Below are 17347 nucleotides of genomic sequence, written 5' to 3'. Positions count from 1 at the left end.
TGGCAACAGTACACAAGGAAGTACAGTACTTTGCCACTGCATAACTCTGATATGCTTTCGTCAATTTCCTAGTTAAGTCTATAGCTCTAGGGCTGTAGAAGCAGATAGAAAAACATAGTTATTCAAAGCTGACAATTGTTCATGAGTACTTTGACCATAAACAACGTTGCTAAGGCACACATGAAAGTCCTTCACGTTTTATGTAGCTGTGCCAATGATACTCAGTCTGTCCTCTTTTGAATACAACATAGCTGGCCAATTAATATAACACACAACATAGCTGGCCAATTAATCCCCCAGTCATTGTAGATTTTCTGTCCTTCCACTGTTTACTGCACAAGACTAACTAACATCAGCATTCCAAGATATCTGTCAATAGGACAAAGATGTAAGTAGATACACCAATGGTGGGATTCAATTTTTTTTACTACTGGTTCTGTGGGCGTGGCTTGGTGGGTGTGATGTGGCTTGGTGGGCGTGGCAGGGAAGGATACTGTAAAATCTCCATTCCCTCCTCACTCCTGGGGAAAGGTTACTACAAAATCCCATTCCCTTCCCACTCCACTAACCTGCTTTCCAACTCCGTTCTCCTGTGCAGGGCAAGAAAAGAAGACCCATACGATCAGCTGGGACTCGGGAGGCCGAGAATAGATGGGGGCGGGGCCAGTCAGAAGTGGTATTTGCCAGTTCTCTGAACTACTCAAAATTTCCGCTACTGGTTCTCCAGAACTGGTCAGAACCTGCTGAATACCACCTCTGAGATATACTGTAATTCAGTTATAGGAAAGCAATAAAGAACCCTCAAATTTACAAATCCAGCATTCTCAAAAATAGTAAATCTGTAGCTTTTCTGAAGAATTTGTACTAACACATATCTAAACATATCTAAACAGATATGTGTGCAAAGATATCTTGCAAGAAAGATAGCAACAACAAATACAGTATGTTCAGATAAAAAACAGGTCTCTGATATCAACTTTAAGGATTTTAAAAAATACATTTTTTATTGTTTTATTTTAATAACATGAAATCCTCAAGGAAAACATCTTTGCATTTGGACATTCGCCTTAGAAGTTTAAAGGTAGAAAGTATCTATAAAGAGATAATACAAAGGAGAGATGTACTGTATTACAAGAGGTTAAGTCTACTTTTCTGCTTTGAGTTCTTTACTCTGCCACAGAGTGCTTCTCTGTTGAAGACACCTGAGTTTTATTTATTAAACAAATTTTATAGCCCTTGTCAATTCAAATACATTAATGGGGGAAAGTCTTTATTCCAATTTATACTATTATAATCTGCGGTGGAGGAAGCAAATAGCCTCTGATCTGGTCCTTTGTGGCCTCTTTCCTAATTATCTACTACTCTGGCCTAAGACAAAGCCTTGGGGGATGCAGGCAATCTCTTCTCTAATCACAAATTTACCGGGATTGATTCCAAAAAGCAATTCTCTAGGAAATGAGAGAACTGCAAAATCTCCAGGAAGGTGGATACATTTTGGGTCAAAAGCAATGATGATAGGAAACTGTTGAGACCTGATAGAGGTACACTGAATTCCTGCTATGAATAGCTTTTTATTCAGTACATTTTGTATATTTTAATATTTTTTTTCTTTTTTCAATCTACAACTGTATATTCTTTTATAAAATATTTCTAAGGAGCTTCCGGTGATATAACCTACAAAAATATATATTACAATTGTTAATGCTTAATGATTTTCATAGTAGGCGGCTGATGGACAAGTGAGACTGAGAGACAGAAACGTTTCCAAGGCCATAAAATTAATGAGAAGATATTAACATTTGAAATGGAAGCTATGATAACAAATGGAGTTAATAGAAAAGCTCATTTGTGTTTTTGTGAAAAGTGGCACAGATTATAGCAAGAACCTGGAAACAGGATCACTGTAGTTTCTTTGAGTTCCTTTGTACATCAACAAAAGAATGCACAGGTAAATAAAGCCAGTAACTTATTTTGTGGGAATTAAAAGTACAATGCAAAACACTAAGCCTATAAGCAAATTTTCTTTGCATTTTATCCTGAAAGCATAGTTTCAACTAAGCCAATTCTTTTTTTCAACTTTTAGAAATATGAATTTTGGCTGATATAATAGACTACAGTTATGCAATCCTAACTAAAAAAACAGAATCTATTTATTTTCAATATTTATTTAGTACCAAACTAAAGTATAACTTAAACCCCAAATTCAGAAAATTAAAAATGAAATTATCAATTTAAACAATTTAAATGGGAACAAAAATGAAAAATAGTGCATGGCAGAAAAGCTGAGTCTTAATAAATGCCCTCTACTTGACAGATCTATATCAAGACAATTGTGTTTTGCTTAGGTAAGCTTCAGATTGTAGAATAAAGCCCCGCCCCCCCTAAAGTGGAGCCCAAGCGGATCACAGAAACTAAGTTACACTATTTCTACAGTGATTTAAATTTAGGGTTTTTCCATGTATCTCTATTCAGAAGCTAGTCCTATTACTGTCTTGATTGATGCTGATCTTGAAACTCGGAAAACATTCTCAACCCATCAACGTTCCCCTCCAGCTGACCAACAGGAAAGAGCAAACAAAAAAGTTATCTATCCCACCCTTGAATTTTGCAGAACCTGCCAAAACAACCATTGCTTTTGCCAAAACTCCATAATACCTGAAATTAAACAAAATAAAATATTAGCAATCTCTCCCTGGCAGGTTTTCAATGCATGCCTGCTCGTTTGGTACCAGGAAAAGCTACCGGTACTTAGGTATCATGCCATCACTGAGTATATAGTCATCTTAGTGATATGTTGAAAAATGACAACTACAGAAGAGTGTGCAGTTGAGAAACAGGTAATAATTCTTATTTAAAGAAATACTATCCTAGGAGGCCTATTACTGGTGCACTTTTTCCTCAGTGTTTTAATTTATTTTCTGTCACCATTCCATTTGAGAGTACAAGATGTAAGAGATTATAAGGCAGACACTCTTAGAAAAAACTATACAAGCATGGCAGGAATAGGATTTAGTGTACAAAGTCCTGGAAAAAATGCAGCACATTTAAAGCATTTTTTAAAAACCAAAGTTAGCTGGAAAATAACTAAACTCTCTTTTGTTTTCCAATTTGCTATTGTGGTAATTTACAAAAGCCATGAATCTTGGATCCAATAGTCATCCCCAAAAAACTGATTTAAATATTTAGAATTCTTCATGGAATAAAATGTTTGCTTTTCTTCTCTGGGTTTGTTTAGATAGTATAATTGGAATGCTAATTTCTTCCTTATTTATCCCTGTTACTTTAACAGAGTTTTATCGAAAAGGCACAGAAGGCAAAAAATAAACAAAAGTTGAAATTGTATAAAAATGTTACAAGTATTTATCAAAACCCAACTTTAAAATATATTTATTTTCCCTGCTCTGCGCAGATTTAGTTTACATGTTCCTGGCAGCTATTTTCTTCACTCAACAGAAGGCTCAAATTTGGGCAGAAAGTGAATCGCAATCTGGACAGTTTTTCTCTCTGCCTCTTTACACAACTGCCTCATTTTACTTGGACTTTTAGAAATAGGAAAACAGAAAAGTCGAGATCCCTGACTTCTTGGGTCAATCACTATTCCTATAGTACCCACCTACAGATTGTATTTGTGAAAAGGGAAAAGATGCCAGAATATGAATCAGCTTTCATCTTTGGGCTGCCACTACTTTCATATTTGCCCTTAAGACTATTTCTGGTGCCAAAGTAAACTACAGCATAGATTGAATACCAAGTAGCAAATGTGCCTTTTCAAATTTCTGTTCTCCCCATCTCTCTGTTAAATCAAAGAACCCAAAGTAGAAGGAGAAGCCAATGTTATAGAGCAAAAGTCTGGAAGGAAAGATCGCAGAAGAGCCATCCATTTTCTCACTACCTACTGGGGTAGGAACAGATGTGGATCTGGATTCCAGTCACCAGCTTGCTTTCTACACCCACTGAATTCATAATTTTATCTCCATACATATTAAGGCTTTACAGAAGGGATAACATTATTGTCAGACATGCATTTACTACCAACTAACATCAATATTACTGATCTTTTCTGAAAGGAACATGAGTCTACATTTCACCAAGGGGCCATGAAAATGCAGCAGGCACTAAAAGATGAGACAGATATACTGGATGCACAGAACACGGAGCGTGGAAAGAATTCCAATTTATGGAAAAGAACTTCAAAGACTTGTAAGAAGATCACCTATTATCTAAATGATTTATATAATCACTCATCTAACAATATATCTTCTTTATAATAGGAGCCTGAAAATAAAGTAACTCCACAAGCTATATAATTACAGTATTATCCCTTTTCTGTGAAAATGTAACATGTTCTTTCATATTTTATTATGTCAGTAGCAACCCATCCTCCATTTATCTATGCACATGTTTGAATGACTCTTCTTTCCTGATGAAAGATGAGCAGAAATTGCAATTATAAAATTATAAATCTTCCTTTGGTCTAGAAGTAATATTACCATATGTTCTCACAAGGGCTCCCAATGTATCTTAATAATTTCCAGTAATCATATTAATCTCTCAGCAAAATTATATCTATCTGTAAGACATTTAAAATAAAGAACAATAAAACAAATTTATCTTGATGCATGCTTCCTTGAGCAGAGGCCATGAAATTACTGCATTAATGTATGTACCCCTTGGAATACTTTGTGAAAAAAAAATCAACAATAGAGAAGTTGGGTTTCCCTCCCTGAAAATTAAATACTTTAATGTAGAAGAGGATATTTAGGAAAGGTTTCATATAGTGGCAACCATAGTCTTAGCATACAAGGGTACACTCAAAAAAATGAAAAGTATACTTTTTGAGGATGCTGCTATGAATGGCAACTCAAGATCAAATCCCCCCCCCCATGATTACAGAACTATTTCCTTTTATTGTGATATTGTCAAAATTACATAAATAGACTAAAATTTCAGAATTTCCAGCCAATCATATCTGAAAAGCACCAAGTCAGGAGGAAGAGATCCTCACATGGGAATTATATTTTTAGCACTGTGGTAATTAGTATTGAAATATAGGTAATGTGTAGTTTCAATGTCATGACAGGCAAATGTTATCCAAAGAAAGAGCGATCAACAAAAAGATTACATAAGGTCAAATCATGTCATTTCAGAAGTGTGTTGTGACAAAGATCAGATTTGTCCCCAAGTTCTAAAACTGAACTCATCTGTACTACTAATGCTCAGTGAATCTCTCTGCTGCCTCTCTGATACTTGTACTGAAGATTTGGTACCAACAGAACAATTTTATTAATAAAAATATGGCATATTTGTTTTTTGTTTTTTTTGTTTTTTAAACTGTAATAACTCTATTAAAATAGCTATCTCAACTACCCCTAGGAAATTGGTGAAGTCGCACGTAACCATAACTATATATATAAAAGAAACCAGAAAACAATAAGGACTCACATTATGTGGGCAGTACTCCATATCTTGATAAAACTTCAGTCCTCGAAGCATCTTGTCATGAACGTCCAGACTGCAGCACTTCGTCATCCCTGTTTCAATAGCTTTGTTGATCATATGCAAAGGAAAAGCACAAACACCCGAGTACCTCTGAGGCACTTTGCTGTCCTGCTGGCTTTCAGCAAACACACCAAAGAGAACCAGTTCTGTTTCACTGGCACCGATTGCTTGAGCCAACTTGGCACCAGGATTGGTAGCATGAGCTGCCTGCAGGACATTAAAAACGACATCCTTAGGCATTGTGTTAAGGCTCCTCTTCCGCTTAGATTGAATGCGACAATCCAAATTCAGCTCTCGGTACCTGCGAACCTCAATCTCTTCAGTGCTAAGTCGCACTATCCTGGTGTGGTATGATTTCGAAGTAGGATCTTCCCTTTGGACTGTCAAAAAATAGACAAACTTCTGGTATTTAAAGGAATACACATAGTGAATAGGGTATGTGTCTTGATACTCTGGCAGCACTGTTAAGGAGTGGAAAGATTTATCAAACCCATCCAAAGTACTCTTTAGTCTCCGTATTGACACGGATTTGGGGCTGTACGTGTCTGCTATGGTTGCATTGATGGTAGATGCAATATAAAAATATGAAGCATATGCCCTATCAACAACTACAACTCTTGTGCCTAAGGGACTGGCCACACAGTCTGGACATTCAGTAGGCTTGTTCTGCTCAGGTGAATACAAGCAGGAGGTTTCCCCAAGCAAAACGACGTCACCCTGCATCTCAATCTTATGCTGGAAACAGATGCCATGTTGAGAACTTCCACAGCTGTAAAGCCAAGGTTCAACAGGATCAGTCACCAAAACTTTGTTGTCTGTGTTTTGAAAATCCACTGGCCCTTTCCCAGGACATAGAGCACAGATCTCACAGTCGGGACTCCCCCAGGGCCCCGTTATTAGCGTAGACAGAATTTTCAGTTCTGAATTCAATGTGTAAACCTTATTCTGAATGGCAACAAAAATAACATTGCTAGGCTCATAGATAACCATATTCTGGATCGCAGACGTAGCTCTGAACGTAGGGAAGTCATACTTTACTGTATAATCTCGGGTTAAGTTATAGGAGATACGTTGGCATTGCCAAGTCTTCCCAGTGATTCCTATGGGCAACAGTCCAAGAATAAAGCAAACAAGAAATGATATGCCCATACTAGGGAGGTAGGAGCAAAGCAGAATCCTGTTTTCAGAAGCTACCTCAGTTCTTCAGTTCTGTGTGGCTCAGCAATCCATCCAGAATACTCTACCATTGCATTACACCTGAAAACAGGGAGAGAGAACATAGATGAGTGATGCTACAGGGGAAAAAAAGATGACATTTGTCTTTCCTTCTAACAGAATAACAAAATAACAGAGTTGGGAGGGACCTTGTAGGCCCAAGCAGGAGACCCTACACAATTTCTGACTTATGGCAGTCCAGTCTCTTCTTGAAAGCTTCCAGTGATGAAGCTCCCACATCTTCCGAAGGCAAGCTGTTCCATTGGTTGATAGCTCTCACTGTTTCCAGGTTGAATGAGAGATTCTCCTTGTTCAGTTTCCATCTATTATTCCTTGTCTGGCCTTCAGGTGCTTCGGAAACTAACTTGACCCCTTTCTTTCTGTGGCAGCCTCTTAAGTATTGGAAGACTGCTATCCAGTCTCCCCTGGTCCTTCTCTTCACCAGACTAGCCATGCCCAGTTCCTGTAACCATTCTTCACACGTCTTAACCTCCAGTCTCCTTTTTGCTGAGCCTTTCAAATAATTTTCCACCAGTTGTCATTATGTAGCTGAAGGTTCAAACCACAAAGCAACCCATCACTAAAGTTCCCCCCCCCCCATGGAGGATTCTTTGATCTTACATCTAAAGGCTCACCAGTCTTGTGCAAGATTTATGTACTCTAGATGTAGGTTATCAGGAAGCAGTCATGCAGGGAGAAGCACTGCTGATGTTGGAAAAGGAACTGCACTCTAGGTAAATTTGCATTTCGTATCATCTCTTTATTTTTAGGTTGGTTCCAATCCCCTCTAGGCAATCTATGTTGACAATCCGGGAAACATGAAATAATCTAAGCTGCACAACCTGTCTGAAGATAGCTTGAGATAGACATTTATATCAAGGGAGAAAAGAAAAGGGTCTAGCCCCATGTATTCATTTGATAAAAGGAAAAAAAAATACCTGGCTTAAGTAAGGGACTAACAGTTCATTGCTCAGAATAAGAATCTGTTTCACAGGCAGAGTTGGATTAAGAGGCATACTGTAGTTGTGTCTTACAGTTTACTCTACGGGTATCCCAAGCAGTTTGTTTTTTAAAACACAAGCTGGTAGGTTGAGCAGAATGAAAACTTGGCTAATGTTTTATCAGGAAAATAAATACACAGCTGCAAGCCATTGAGAGTTTGGGAATTGTTATAACCAGCACTTCTCTATAATTTTGATGATACAACTGGAAACTGAATTAACCACTAGAGTGGTTTTTTTTACACGTTTTGTGGGCACTAAAATCAGCCACCATCAGCGTGGCCGCTGAACATGCCTCTTGGTTGTCGAGATTTTCTCTCTGAAAACTTACCTTCCTTAACTTCACCAGGTTACCATAGTTTTGCAGCCACCTGATCTAGGATAGAGAGGAAAGAGGGGTAGGCAAGTGCCGTCCTCCTTCGATTTTGTCGTCCCCCCCGCCCTTCTTTCTCCTCGTCAAAGAAAACTGGTAAATCGAAGAAAGCGATAGGCTTTTAAGGCCCTTTCTCGTTCTTGAAAAGAAGTTTTTACAGCTTTTTTTAAAAGAAGGCCAGTGTTCTAAAAGAAAAAACCAGCCGCGTCTCAAAGAGGCAAGTGGAGAGTAACACGCGCTGGCCTCGATAGCCAGCCTCGACTCCCAGCAGTCCTCCCCACCCCAGCACTCCCTCGCCCGAGGACTCACCAGTTCACAGCCGTCGACGCGGAATCGAGGAGTTCAGCGCTCGGCAGATACCTGGCTGGGCGGCTCCTAGGAACGAAGGCAGAATCGGGACGGGATCGGGCAGAGATTTAACCCGCCGGGCGGGGCCAAGGCAATTTCCCCTCCTCTTCCTCCTCCCCTCCACTTGGCACTTCCAAAAATGCCCGGGCTGCTCCCGTTGGACCGCATCTCTCCTGCTGGAGGCAACTTGGGACAACCTGGTTTAAAGTGTCCGGCTTTTTTTTTTTGCTTAGGCGGCCATTGCTTTCCTCCTCTAACTCGGACCCGAGCAGGATCGCTTTCTCAATACGCTTCAGAAGCAACTCGAGGTCCCGTCGTCTTTCGCCCGGAGTACGATTCTGAGGTCAGCAGAAGAACGTGCTTTAAAAGTATGAAGGAGCTGAGATTGCTTCAGACTCTGGGCACGCCCCGCTCCCCTTCCCTCCAGACAGCTCATACGGCATCTCGTTCAGAAACTTCTCCGGAGATTTATATCTAGGGCGAGGCTCTCAATTTCTACCGACTTCCTGGAATTGAGAGTTGGCGGGAACAAGCTATTTAATCTTCCATCTCTTCGCTTCTTCTTCTTTTTTTTAAAATAAAGTTTTATTTGGGTTTTCACGCATACAAAATACAAGTAAAACATCTTTTTTGAAAATAGCATGGTCCCGGGTTGAACTTTTTTATACAGGCACAAAACTCAATTTCATGCTCCTTTTTGTATTCTATTCTATATCTTATACTATTTTACATTTTCTATATAGTTTTTCCCCTCTTTTAATTTTCTCAATTTTATTTTGATTATCTCATCTCAATTCAAATCATGACCCATGTATAATTTATTCCATTTCACATGCTGTTTTGGAAGAGTCCTAACATTTCATTTGTCTTCAGTGTTCTCAAAAATTTCGGTGCCCTCAAAAGTTTCCTCCTCCCCTCCTGCTGTACATTTTTGTAAGCAAGTTGGGTCAGCAAGGGTATTATTACGCCATCGAAAAAGTATGGTGAAGCAGCTAAAGAACCTGGATGGGAAAAAGATGACAGGGCAGGATTTCTCACTGTCTGTGTTGAACAGCTAATATTCTTCTTCCCTTGTGGTTAAGATGAGCAGTAAGAGAAGCTGAAACAATTCTGAAGGTCATCTCCAATAACAGAAGTCCATTAAGATTAGTAAGTAAGAACCGACCCTGCATTCAAGAAGCTCAAAATGATCAGGAAATGAACTGAAAATGAACTGAATCTCCTGGTAAATCTGATTGAATGATTTGCAGATTGACAGTGATTTCTAACTGCATCTTATTTGAAGGAAGCATCAGCAGGAGTGCAATAAGGCTGCTGCAAATGAAGAAAATCAGAAACAGGGTTCCCCTCCCCCACTCCAAAAAATAATTACAAATTGTATTTTGAAATTCCTAGGCAATGCACCCTCGGAAATTCTCTTGTCTCAATTTCCAGTCAAGACCATAGTTGAATGCTTCCTAGAAGTATTTTTGTGTGTGTGTACCTTTAAGTCAATGGAGACCGCCTACACAGATCCCTGAAGTTTTCTTGGCAAGGTTTTTCAGAAGTGGTTTGCCACTGCCTATTTCCTAGGACTGAGAGAAAGTGACTGGCTTAATTAAGGTCAGCCAACTGGCTTTGTGCCTAAGGGATGGCCTCGAACTCACAATCTCGCAGTTTCTGGCCTGGTGCCTTAATCACTACACTGGACTGACTCTTTTCCTGGAACCTGCTACTTATTATACACTTACAGAAGTGCTTCCTGCTTTGGATACCGTTCATTTCTATAGTGGAACTCAAGACTAAGCCTGGTAGCCTGAAAACTGCCAATGCCTTGCTTTGGGCAAACAGAACTGCCTTTTTGTCTATTATAGCTGGTCATGCTAATATTAATTGAGAAAACAACAAGGAGAGAATCATAGGGTTGGAAGGGACTTGGGTGGTCTCTTAATCCAACCTCCTGCCTAGGGCAGGAATCCTCATATCTTTCCAGATGAATATATATTCTATCCAGACTTTTCCTGAAATCCTCCGTAGGTGGAACACCCAGAGCTTCAGCCTATTTAACAGCTCTCACTGGCTCTCACATCAGGAAATTCCTCCTTGGTTCAAGTTTGGATCTCTCTGTTTAAGTTTCTCCTCAGTGCCTTTGCTATGGAGTAAAGTTTGTCTGTGGCAGCCTTTAAAATATTTTCTATCTATTATGTCTCCTTTTAACCTTTCAAACCACCTTAAAAACACACCTTGTTTAACTATTCTTAGTAGGATGTAGCCTCCAAGTCCAAGAAGGAGATAAACAGTCTTTTTTTTAAAAAACTCCTCCTTTTGCACCCCGGCACAGCCTAGTACGGAACTGTGTCAACAGCCAAAGTATAAACTTCAGAATCTGACTCCATATGGCAAGTGCTTGATGTGGGACAACTGTACTAAGTCGCCAAGCAAATATTGTCTGATTTGAAAAGGAAATAATTTGTCATGACGGATAGTTGATATTTATCATTTGCCAACAACTGAATTAGTCTGATTGTTTTACAACAGGGCAAGTAAACAACATGGTGACTTTGAAGAGAATTATTCCGTTTACAATGTTCATGGCTTTTTCTTCTTGTCTCTTTCATTTGCATTGTTATTAATGCTGGTGTGTGTGTGTGTGTGTGTGTGTGTGTGTGTGTGTGTGTGTGTGTAGAAGTAGTTTGTACTTTGTGTCCTGTTAATCAATTTGATATAGTAAGCAATGTTTGATAGGGAAATGTGCCTAAAAGGATATGAACTACAGTATAAAGGTAATCACTACTTCCTCGGCACAAATACTTACATGTTCTTTTTCAAATATAGAACTGATTAGAGCAGGGGTGTCCAACCTTTCACCTTCCCTGGGCCACATTAGAAGATGAAAATTTGGTTTGGGCCGCACATAAAATAAAATAACAGTAACGATACCCGATCATCCCAAAAAACCATAGAAAACATAGTTAACATATTAAATTTATTTGGAAATAAAGTTAGTGAGATGTTTTTATTATTTATTATTAATTATTTATTAAAAATTATTTATTTTTTATCACAGTTTTTTTATCACAGTTTTTTTTTCACAGTTTATTTTCCGGCCAAATTTTGTGGGGGGTGGGGGAGAAAGCTCGCCTGCCTCACGCCTACCTCTCCTCCTGCAAATAGCCCGGCTGGATGAGGCAGGACTGGAAGGCAGAAGCAGCAGCAGCAGCGGCGGGGGCAGAAGCAGCGGCGGGGGAAGGCTTCTGCCCCGCCGCCGCCACCGCTTCTGCCCCCCACTGCTGCTTCTTCCCCGCCACCGCTGCTGCTTCTGCCCCCGCCCGCTGCCCCGCCGCTTCTGCCCGCCACCGCTGCTGCTTCTGCCCCGCCACTGCTTCTGCCCCTGCCCCAGCTTCTGCCCCTGCCGTGCTGCTTCTGCCCCCGCCACTGCTGCTGCTTCTGCCCCCGCCCGCTGCCGCTTCTGCCCCCGCCGCCGCTTCTTTCCCCACCACCGCTGCTGCTTCTTCCACCGCCGCTTCTTCCCCATGCGCCGCCACTTCTTCCCCGCCGCGGGGGCAGCAGCAGCGGGGCAGAAGCAGCAGCGGTGGTGGGAGAAGAAGCGGTGGCGGTGGGGGCAGAAGTGGCGGGGTGGCGGTGGGAGAAGAAGGCGGCGGGCAGCAGCAGCGGTGGGGGCAGAAGCAGCAGCAGTGGCAGGGCAGAAGCGGCGGGGTGGCGGCGGGGCAGAAGCAGCAGGGGTGGCGGCGGGCAGAAGCGGCGGGGTGGCGGCGGGAGAAGAAGCAGCGGCGGGAGCAGCAGCAGTGGTGGGGGCAGAAGCAGCAGCAGTGGCAGGGCAGAAGCGGTGGGGATGGCGGCGGGGGCAGAAGCGGCGGGGGCGGCGGGGGCAGAAGCAGCAGCGGTGGCAGGAGAAGAAGCGGTGGCGGTGGGGGCAGAAGCGGCGGGGGTGGCGGGGAGAAGAAGCGGCAGCGGGAGCAGCAGCAGTGGTGGGGCAGAAGCAGCAGCAGTGGCAGGGCAGAAGCGGCGGGGGTGGCAGAGGGGGCAGAAGCAGCAGGGGTGGCGGCGGGCAGAATTGGCGGCAGCGGGGCAGCAGCGGCGGCGGGGACAGAAGCAGCAGCGGTGGCAGGGGCAGAAGCGGCGGCGGTAACAGCAGGAGGTGGCGCTCTGACGGCGCCCGTCTTTTCTCTTGCTGCTTGGCCTGGAGCTCGCCTCGCCCCGCCTCGCGCCTGCCTCTCCTCCTCCTCCTTGCTGGCTGTGGCACCATGGTTGGGGTGGGCACTGGGCCGCATTACGAGGCGACCTGGGCCGCATGCGGCCCGTGGGCCGCGGGTTGGACAAGCCTGGATTAGAGTATAGGCAATAATAGTAAGTGGGGAGAATCGGCCTTCCAGCAGGTAGCATGAACATACACAAACGTGTGTGTGTGTATGCACATGCACATGTGTGTGTGTGTATATGTGCATGCACACACACACACAAACCAAACAAACAAGAAACATTTTTGAAGTTCTTTCACATTTCCCTGAGAAGCCTTGGTGTGCATTTTTCAAATGTGGTTTCACTCTAACCAAAATGTTATGACATTAAAATATAATGTTTTGTTACAGAAGGCAAAAGTGGAAACCTAATATTCTCCAGATGTTGCTGAATTAAACTTTCCAGCAGCAGCCAGCAACATTCAAAGTACTTTATCCTACCTCTTGGTATAACCTGGTATGGATTGAAGTCCACTGGAGTGTTGTCCATTTGATATAGCTATATATATATATATATATATATATATATATATATATATATATATATATATATAATATATATATTAGTCATAGGTTGTGGGGAAGAAGAAAAAGCACACAATGGAAAAGAGTTTTGTGGAATGTGTAGATAATGGCTCAGTTCATCTATCATTGAAGGTCATCATATAGTTTGTGCTCTAGCTGTTCTACGAATACATCATTGACTTACATGTACATTGATTGGCAGGTTATAGACAATGATTTAGTGGAACGTTGAACACAATAAATCATAATTTATTCACCAAAGCATAGTGGAGCAAACCATGCCTGAGTTTTTTGGGAATGTAGCCAAATGCAATGATCTTCTTAAAAATGGCCCTTTACAAAATTATTATTGAAGAGTAAATCCACAGAGCATCCCTGCCTGGCAGAAGAACAGCTGCTAACCATTTCCAGAGGAGAGGCATTCATGCAGCCGCTTCTCTCTACATGGAGTAAAGTAAGCAGTGGGGTGCCACAAGGTTCCGTTTTAGGCCCGGTACTCTTCAATGTCTTCATAAACGACTTAGATGAGAGAATAGAAGGGGAAATCAAATCTGTGGATGATACTAAGCTGACAGGAATAGCCAATACTAGATGATAGGCCAGTGATGGCAAACCTTTTTGGCACCCAGTGCCCAAAGCGCACGCGTGCATACCTAAAATGCAATGCATGCGCCCCACTCCTGTGCATATGCCCTGCCCCTGTGCATGTGCCCTGCCCCCATGCATGCATTTCCCATGCATGCTCCCTGCCCCTGTGCATGTGTTCTGCCCCCCCGCGCATGCACAGCAGAGACCCGAAGACCAGCTGGCCAGGAGGAGGCACGTGCGCATGCATATCGGAGCAGCCTGCTGGCCAAAATGGGGTGTGGGCCCCAGTTTTGAGGCATTTTGGGCCTGGTTTCTTCCTACAGAGTGCTGCAGGAGGCCATGGAGGGTGAAAATGAGGCGGGGGGGCACCTGCATACAGCCCATTTTAGCTGCCAGAGGCACCATGGGCTGGCCCCTTGATATTTTCAGGCTGGCACCATGGGCCAGATTTAAGCACCCCACGGGCTGAATTCGGCCTATGAGCTTTGAGTTTGACACCCCTGACCTAGAAGAAGTAAGGTGACCAACTTTTTTACAATAAATTGAAGAAAAACAACAAAGCCACTTGCGTGTGTAACACTCTTGCGCATGGCACACTCTCTCAAAACAATTATCCTGTGTGGAGCGCATGTGTCTCATAATCGCATCTCACTGCACTGTACCGAGCCTTGACGAATCGCCATGTCAAATACAAATCCATCACATCACACACAACGGATCGGATCGACATCGATCAAATACAGAGATTTACAGATTAGTCTTCCAATATCAAAAAGGAGGACATGTAGGAGGACACTTTTCGAGAGAGGAGAGATCTTACAAAAGGAGGATTGTCCTCCCTAAAGGAGGATGGTTGGTCACCTTAGAAGATGGAAAGTCTTGAAATCAAGTAGCTTGATCCTGACTCGGTGCAAAGGCAGATAAAATTCATTTAGTGACCACAACTGGGATCTGCCACTTGGTCATAAACAACGGGATTGCTAAGGGAAATTGCGACTGTACTTATGATCTGACTTTGGTTTTCCTTTGCTTTAAAGTCCGGCGAAGGTTACATATGTGAGGATTGGTTGCAAAGTTATTTTTCCACCACCGTGGCACCGTGGTTGCTAAATGAGGCAGCCTCTAAATGATGACTACCTGTAATTGAAAGTGTAAAGGAAAGGACTTGTCTTTTATAGTATTCCTACAGCCTTCCAGGCAGAGAATTCTCTTCCATGTGGCTGCTACTTCCAGGAACCTCACCTCCTCTCTTTCTCTCTTCAAACAATGTTCAGGTCCCCCACTGAACTCTTTTCCTAGCCTCCAGCTCTGCAATAGATCTTCTCTGGTGGCTGTAATTTCTCTGGTGGCTCAACTGTTCTGGTTGACCACTAGGTGGCATCTGCAAAATGCACCACAATCTAAACTAAATCTTTGCTGCCATGCATGGAACTATAGGATGAATTGTTGACCCATCGTTTCAAAGACCAATAAAGTCAGACAGTGGATAATATTATGGGAAAGGAAAAAAAAGGTAGTGCATGGATTAACCAGTGAGTCGTGCATGTTAAGAGAAGGAGATAGTGGCGTATAGACTGTTAGGTGGGGCTGAAACTTCAGACAAGGAAACCTCTCATCACCATGTCCTTTGCTTGTTAAAGATGTATAGACAGTTGCCCAGCATAAACCTGTGGATGATAAAACTTCATGGAAAGCATAATTCTTAACTGGTCTGAGGATTACGAAACAGGTGACAGGGGTTCATGCCTTAGATATTATTGTATGGTGAAGGGATTGATTTCTTCACCACTCAAAAGCAGCAGGGGCTGTGTTGGCACATTATTTCCCCAATTTCTGACCCCCCCCCCCCGCAACACACTGACTCATAAATGAACCACATGGCCTCTGTCTGAAAGACTGAAATGAGATGTTTTGTTGTTCAGTGGGGTGGAAGGCCATAGTTGTGTTCTTTAATTGGCATTGTGATGAAGTTGACATCTTATTTTTTTTTCAGTCATAGGCACCCCATAACTTACTATGCTACCTCTCTCTTTCTGTGAAAGGTTTCTCAATTTCAGAAGAGAACAAAATGTTCTTCCACCAGGGTTTAACTGTGTTTTATTGAATATACTATGTTGGCATAAATCATGGCTTTGTGACCTCATCGACAAGGTTTGTTTAGCATGCTAGGTTAAGAACAGACAAACCACAGTATGGCTTAGTTTGTGAACCTGCTGATTGATATCTGAAGATCTGAGTTCGGGAACAGGATTTTCTTCATATTTTCCTAAAGCTAAAGTTTGTTTCATTAGACAGCCACTTTAATGCATATTACTGCATTATTAGCATATTAGCTGCTTAGCATTGTTAATCATTCTTATATGCGGCAAATTGTCTTTAAATTTACTGTTTTTCTTTTTACTTTTAAAAGGAATCAAAAAACATGGAACAGAAACAAAGAGCCCACAAACCAAAAGTGAAGTATTTGTAAACCGCTCTTATGTCCCTAAAATAAAATTGCTTGACTTTACTAAAGTAAACCAAGCATTGGGACATTTGATGCAATAAATATTCATAACATTGAATCAACAAATAATGTAGCAAGCAAGGGGTCCTTGGGGCTCTCTGAGCTCGTTTCCTTGCAGACTTTTCATTACCAAACTAGATAACATCATCAGTGCTAGTGCTAGTTTAGGTAATTAAATGTCTGCAAGAAAACAAGCACCCACAGAGAGCACCAAGGACCCCTCATGTCAACCCTGAGCTACAAATATTCTCCTTTATTAGTAATATAGCAAGTGTTAGTAAAAACAGTGTGATTGTGAAATGTGACTTGGTTGTGGCAGTGAGAAACTTCAAATGGCATATTTTGCTTAATTGAAATACTACATAATACATTAAGTATTTATATCATACATAAAGTATATACAATACATTAAATATTTATGTAAAGTATATGGGAAAGAATTCCTACTGGGCAACTGAAGTGTTCATAATGGGGATTCTATTATCTTGGAATCTCAAAATTTAAAACTTCTGAAGAATAAGTTAAAGGCAGCAAATCTATGGAGGGTTTCAGCATCTCATGATTTTTAACTCAACTACTTTCCTACAGTTCCTACCATGTTTCTCAGTGACTGGTTTCACTGTCAAACTGTTCTTATTGTTAGAAACAACTTTACCATTCAAACTTCCTGTGCATCTTTTCATCACTACTCATTACCCATTATGTTACATATTGAACTAACACAAGCAGATGTGCTAGTTTGTTAAAACAACAAAGGGTTTCTCACACTTTAATTTATTACAGCACATAGTATTGTTTTAGTATTTATTGAACTGGTGGAACTTCATGAAATCTGATGACATAGTATATTTGTTAATCTAAAAGGTCCCATACAACTCTTATTAAATTCAGAGAAGTAGCAATATACGGGACACTGAATCCGTAGGCTGTAAATATGGAAAATGCATCTGTGAATAGTAATTTATTCTGCATCTATTACTGTATGACTTTTTAATATCTATTAATCTTTAAGAAATTTTTCATAATCTGGTGTTCTGCTGCCATCTTGTGGCAA

General features: G+C 41.5%; 1 protein-coding gene across 3 annotated transcripts in view; it reads right to left on the bottom strand.

Moving 5' to 3' along the window:
- MST1R (macrophage stimulating 1 receptor) overlaps positions 1 to 8516 on the bottom strand; it is a 55095-nt gene extending 46579 nt beyond the window's left edge. Inside the window, exons 1-3 of one of the 3 annotated variants that reach the window (XM_087924105.1) lie at positions 8398 to 8513; positions 8047 to 8091; positions 5443 to 6756 (exon numbers count right to left, since the gene is read on the bottom strand). In XM_087924105.1, coding sequence (XP_087780231.1) covers positions 5443 to 6648 — 1206 coding nt within the window. In that variant the 5' untranslated portion in view covers positions 6649 to 6756; positions 8047 to 8091; positions 8398 to 8513. Of the gene's footprint in view, positions 1 to 5442; positions 6757 to 8046; positions 8092 to 8397 lie in introns of all 3 variants that reach the window. The other 2 variants (XM_087924106.1, XM_026725733.2) reach the window with 2 other exon arrangements.
- Positions 8517 to 17347: the final 8831 nt, after the last annotated feature.

Source organism: Pseudonaja textilis, chromosome 2, assembly GCF_049901715.1.
Source record: "Pseudonaja textilis isolate UNSWEBS1 chromosome 2, rPseTex1.2, whole genome shotgun sequence".
NCBI lineage: Eukaryota > Metazoa > Chordata > Lepidosauria > Squamata > Elapidae > Pseudonaja > Pseudonaja textilis.
The sequence above is the reverse complement of the archived record's forward strand: the minus strand, read 5'-3'. Positions and strand labels throughout refer to the sequence as shown.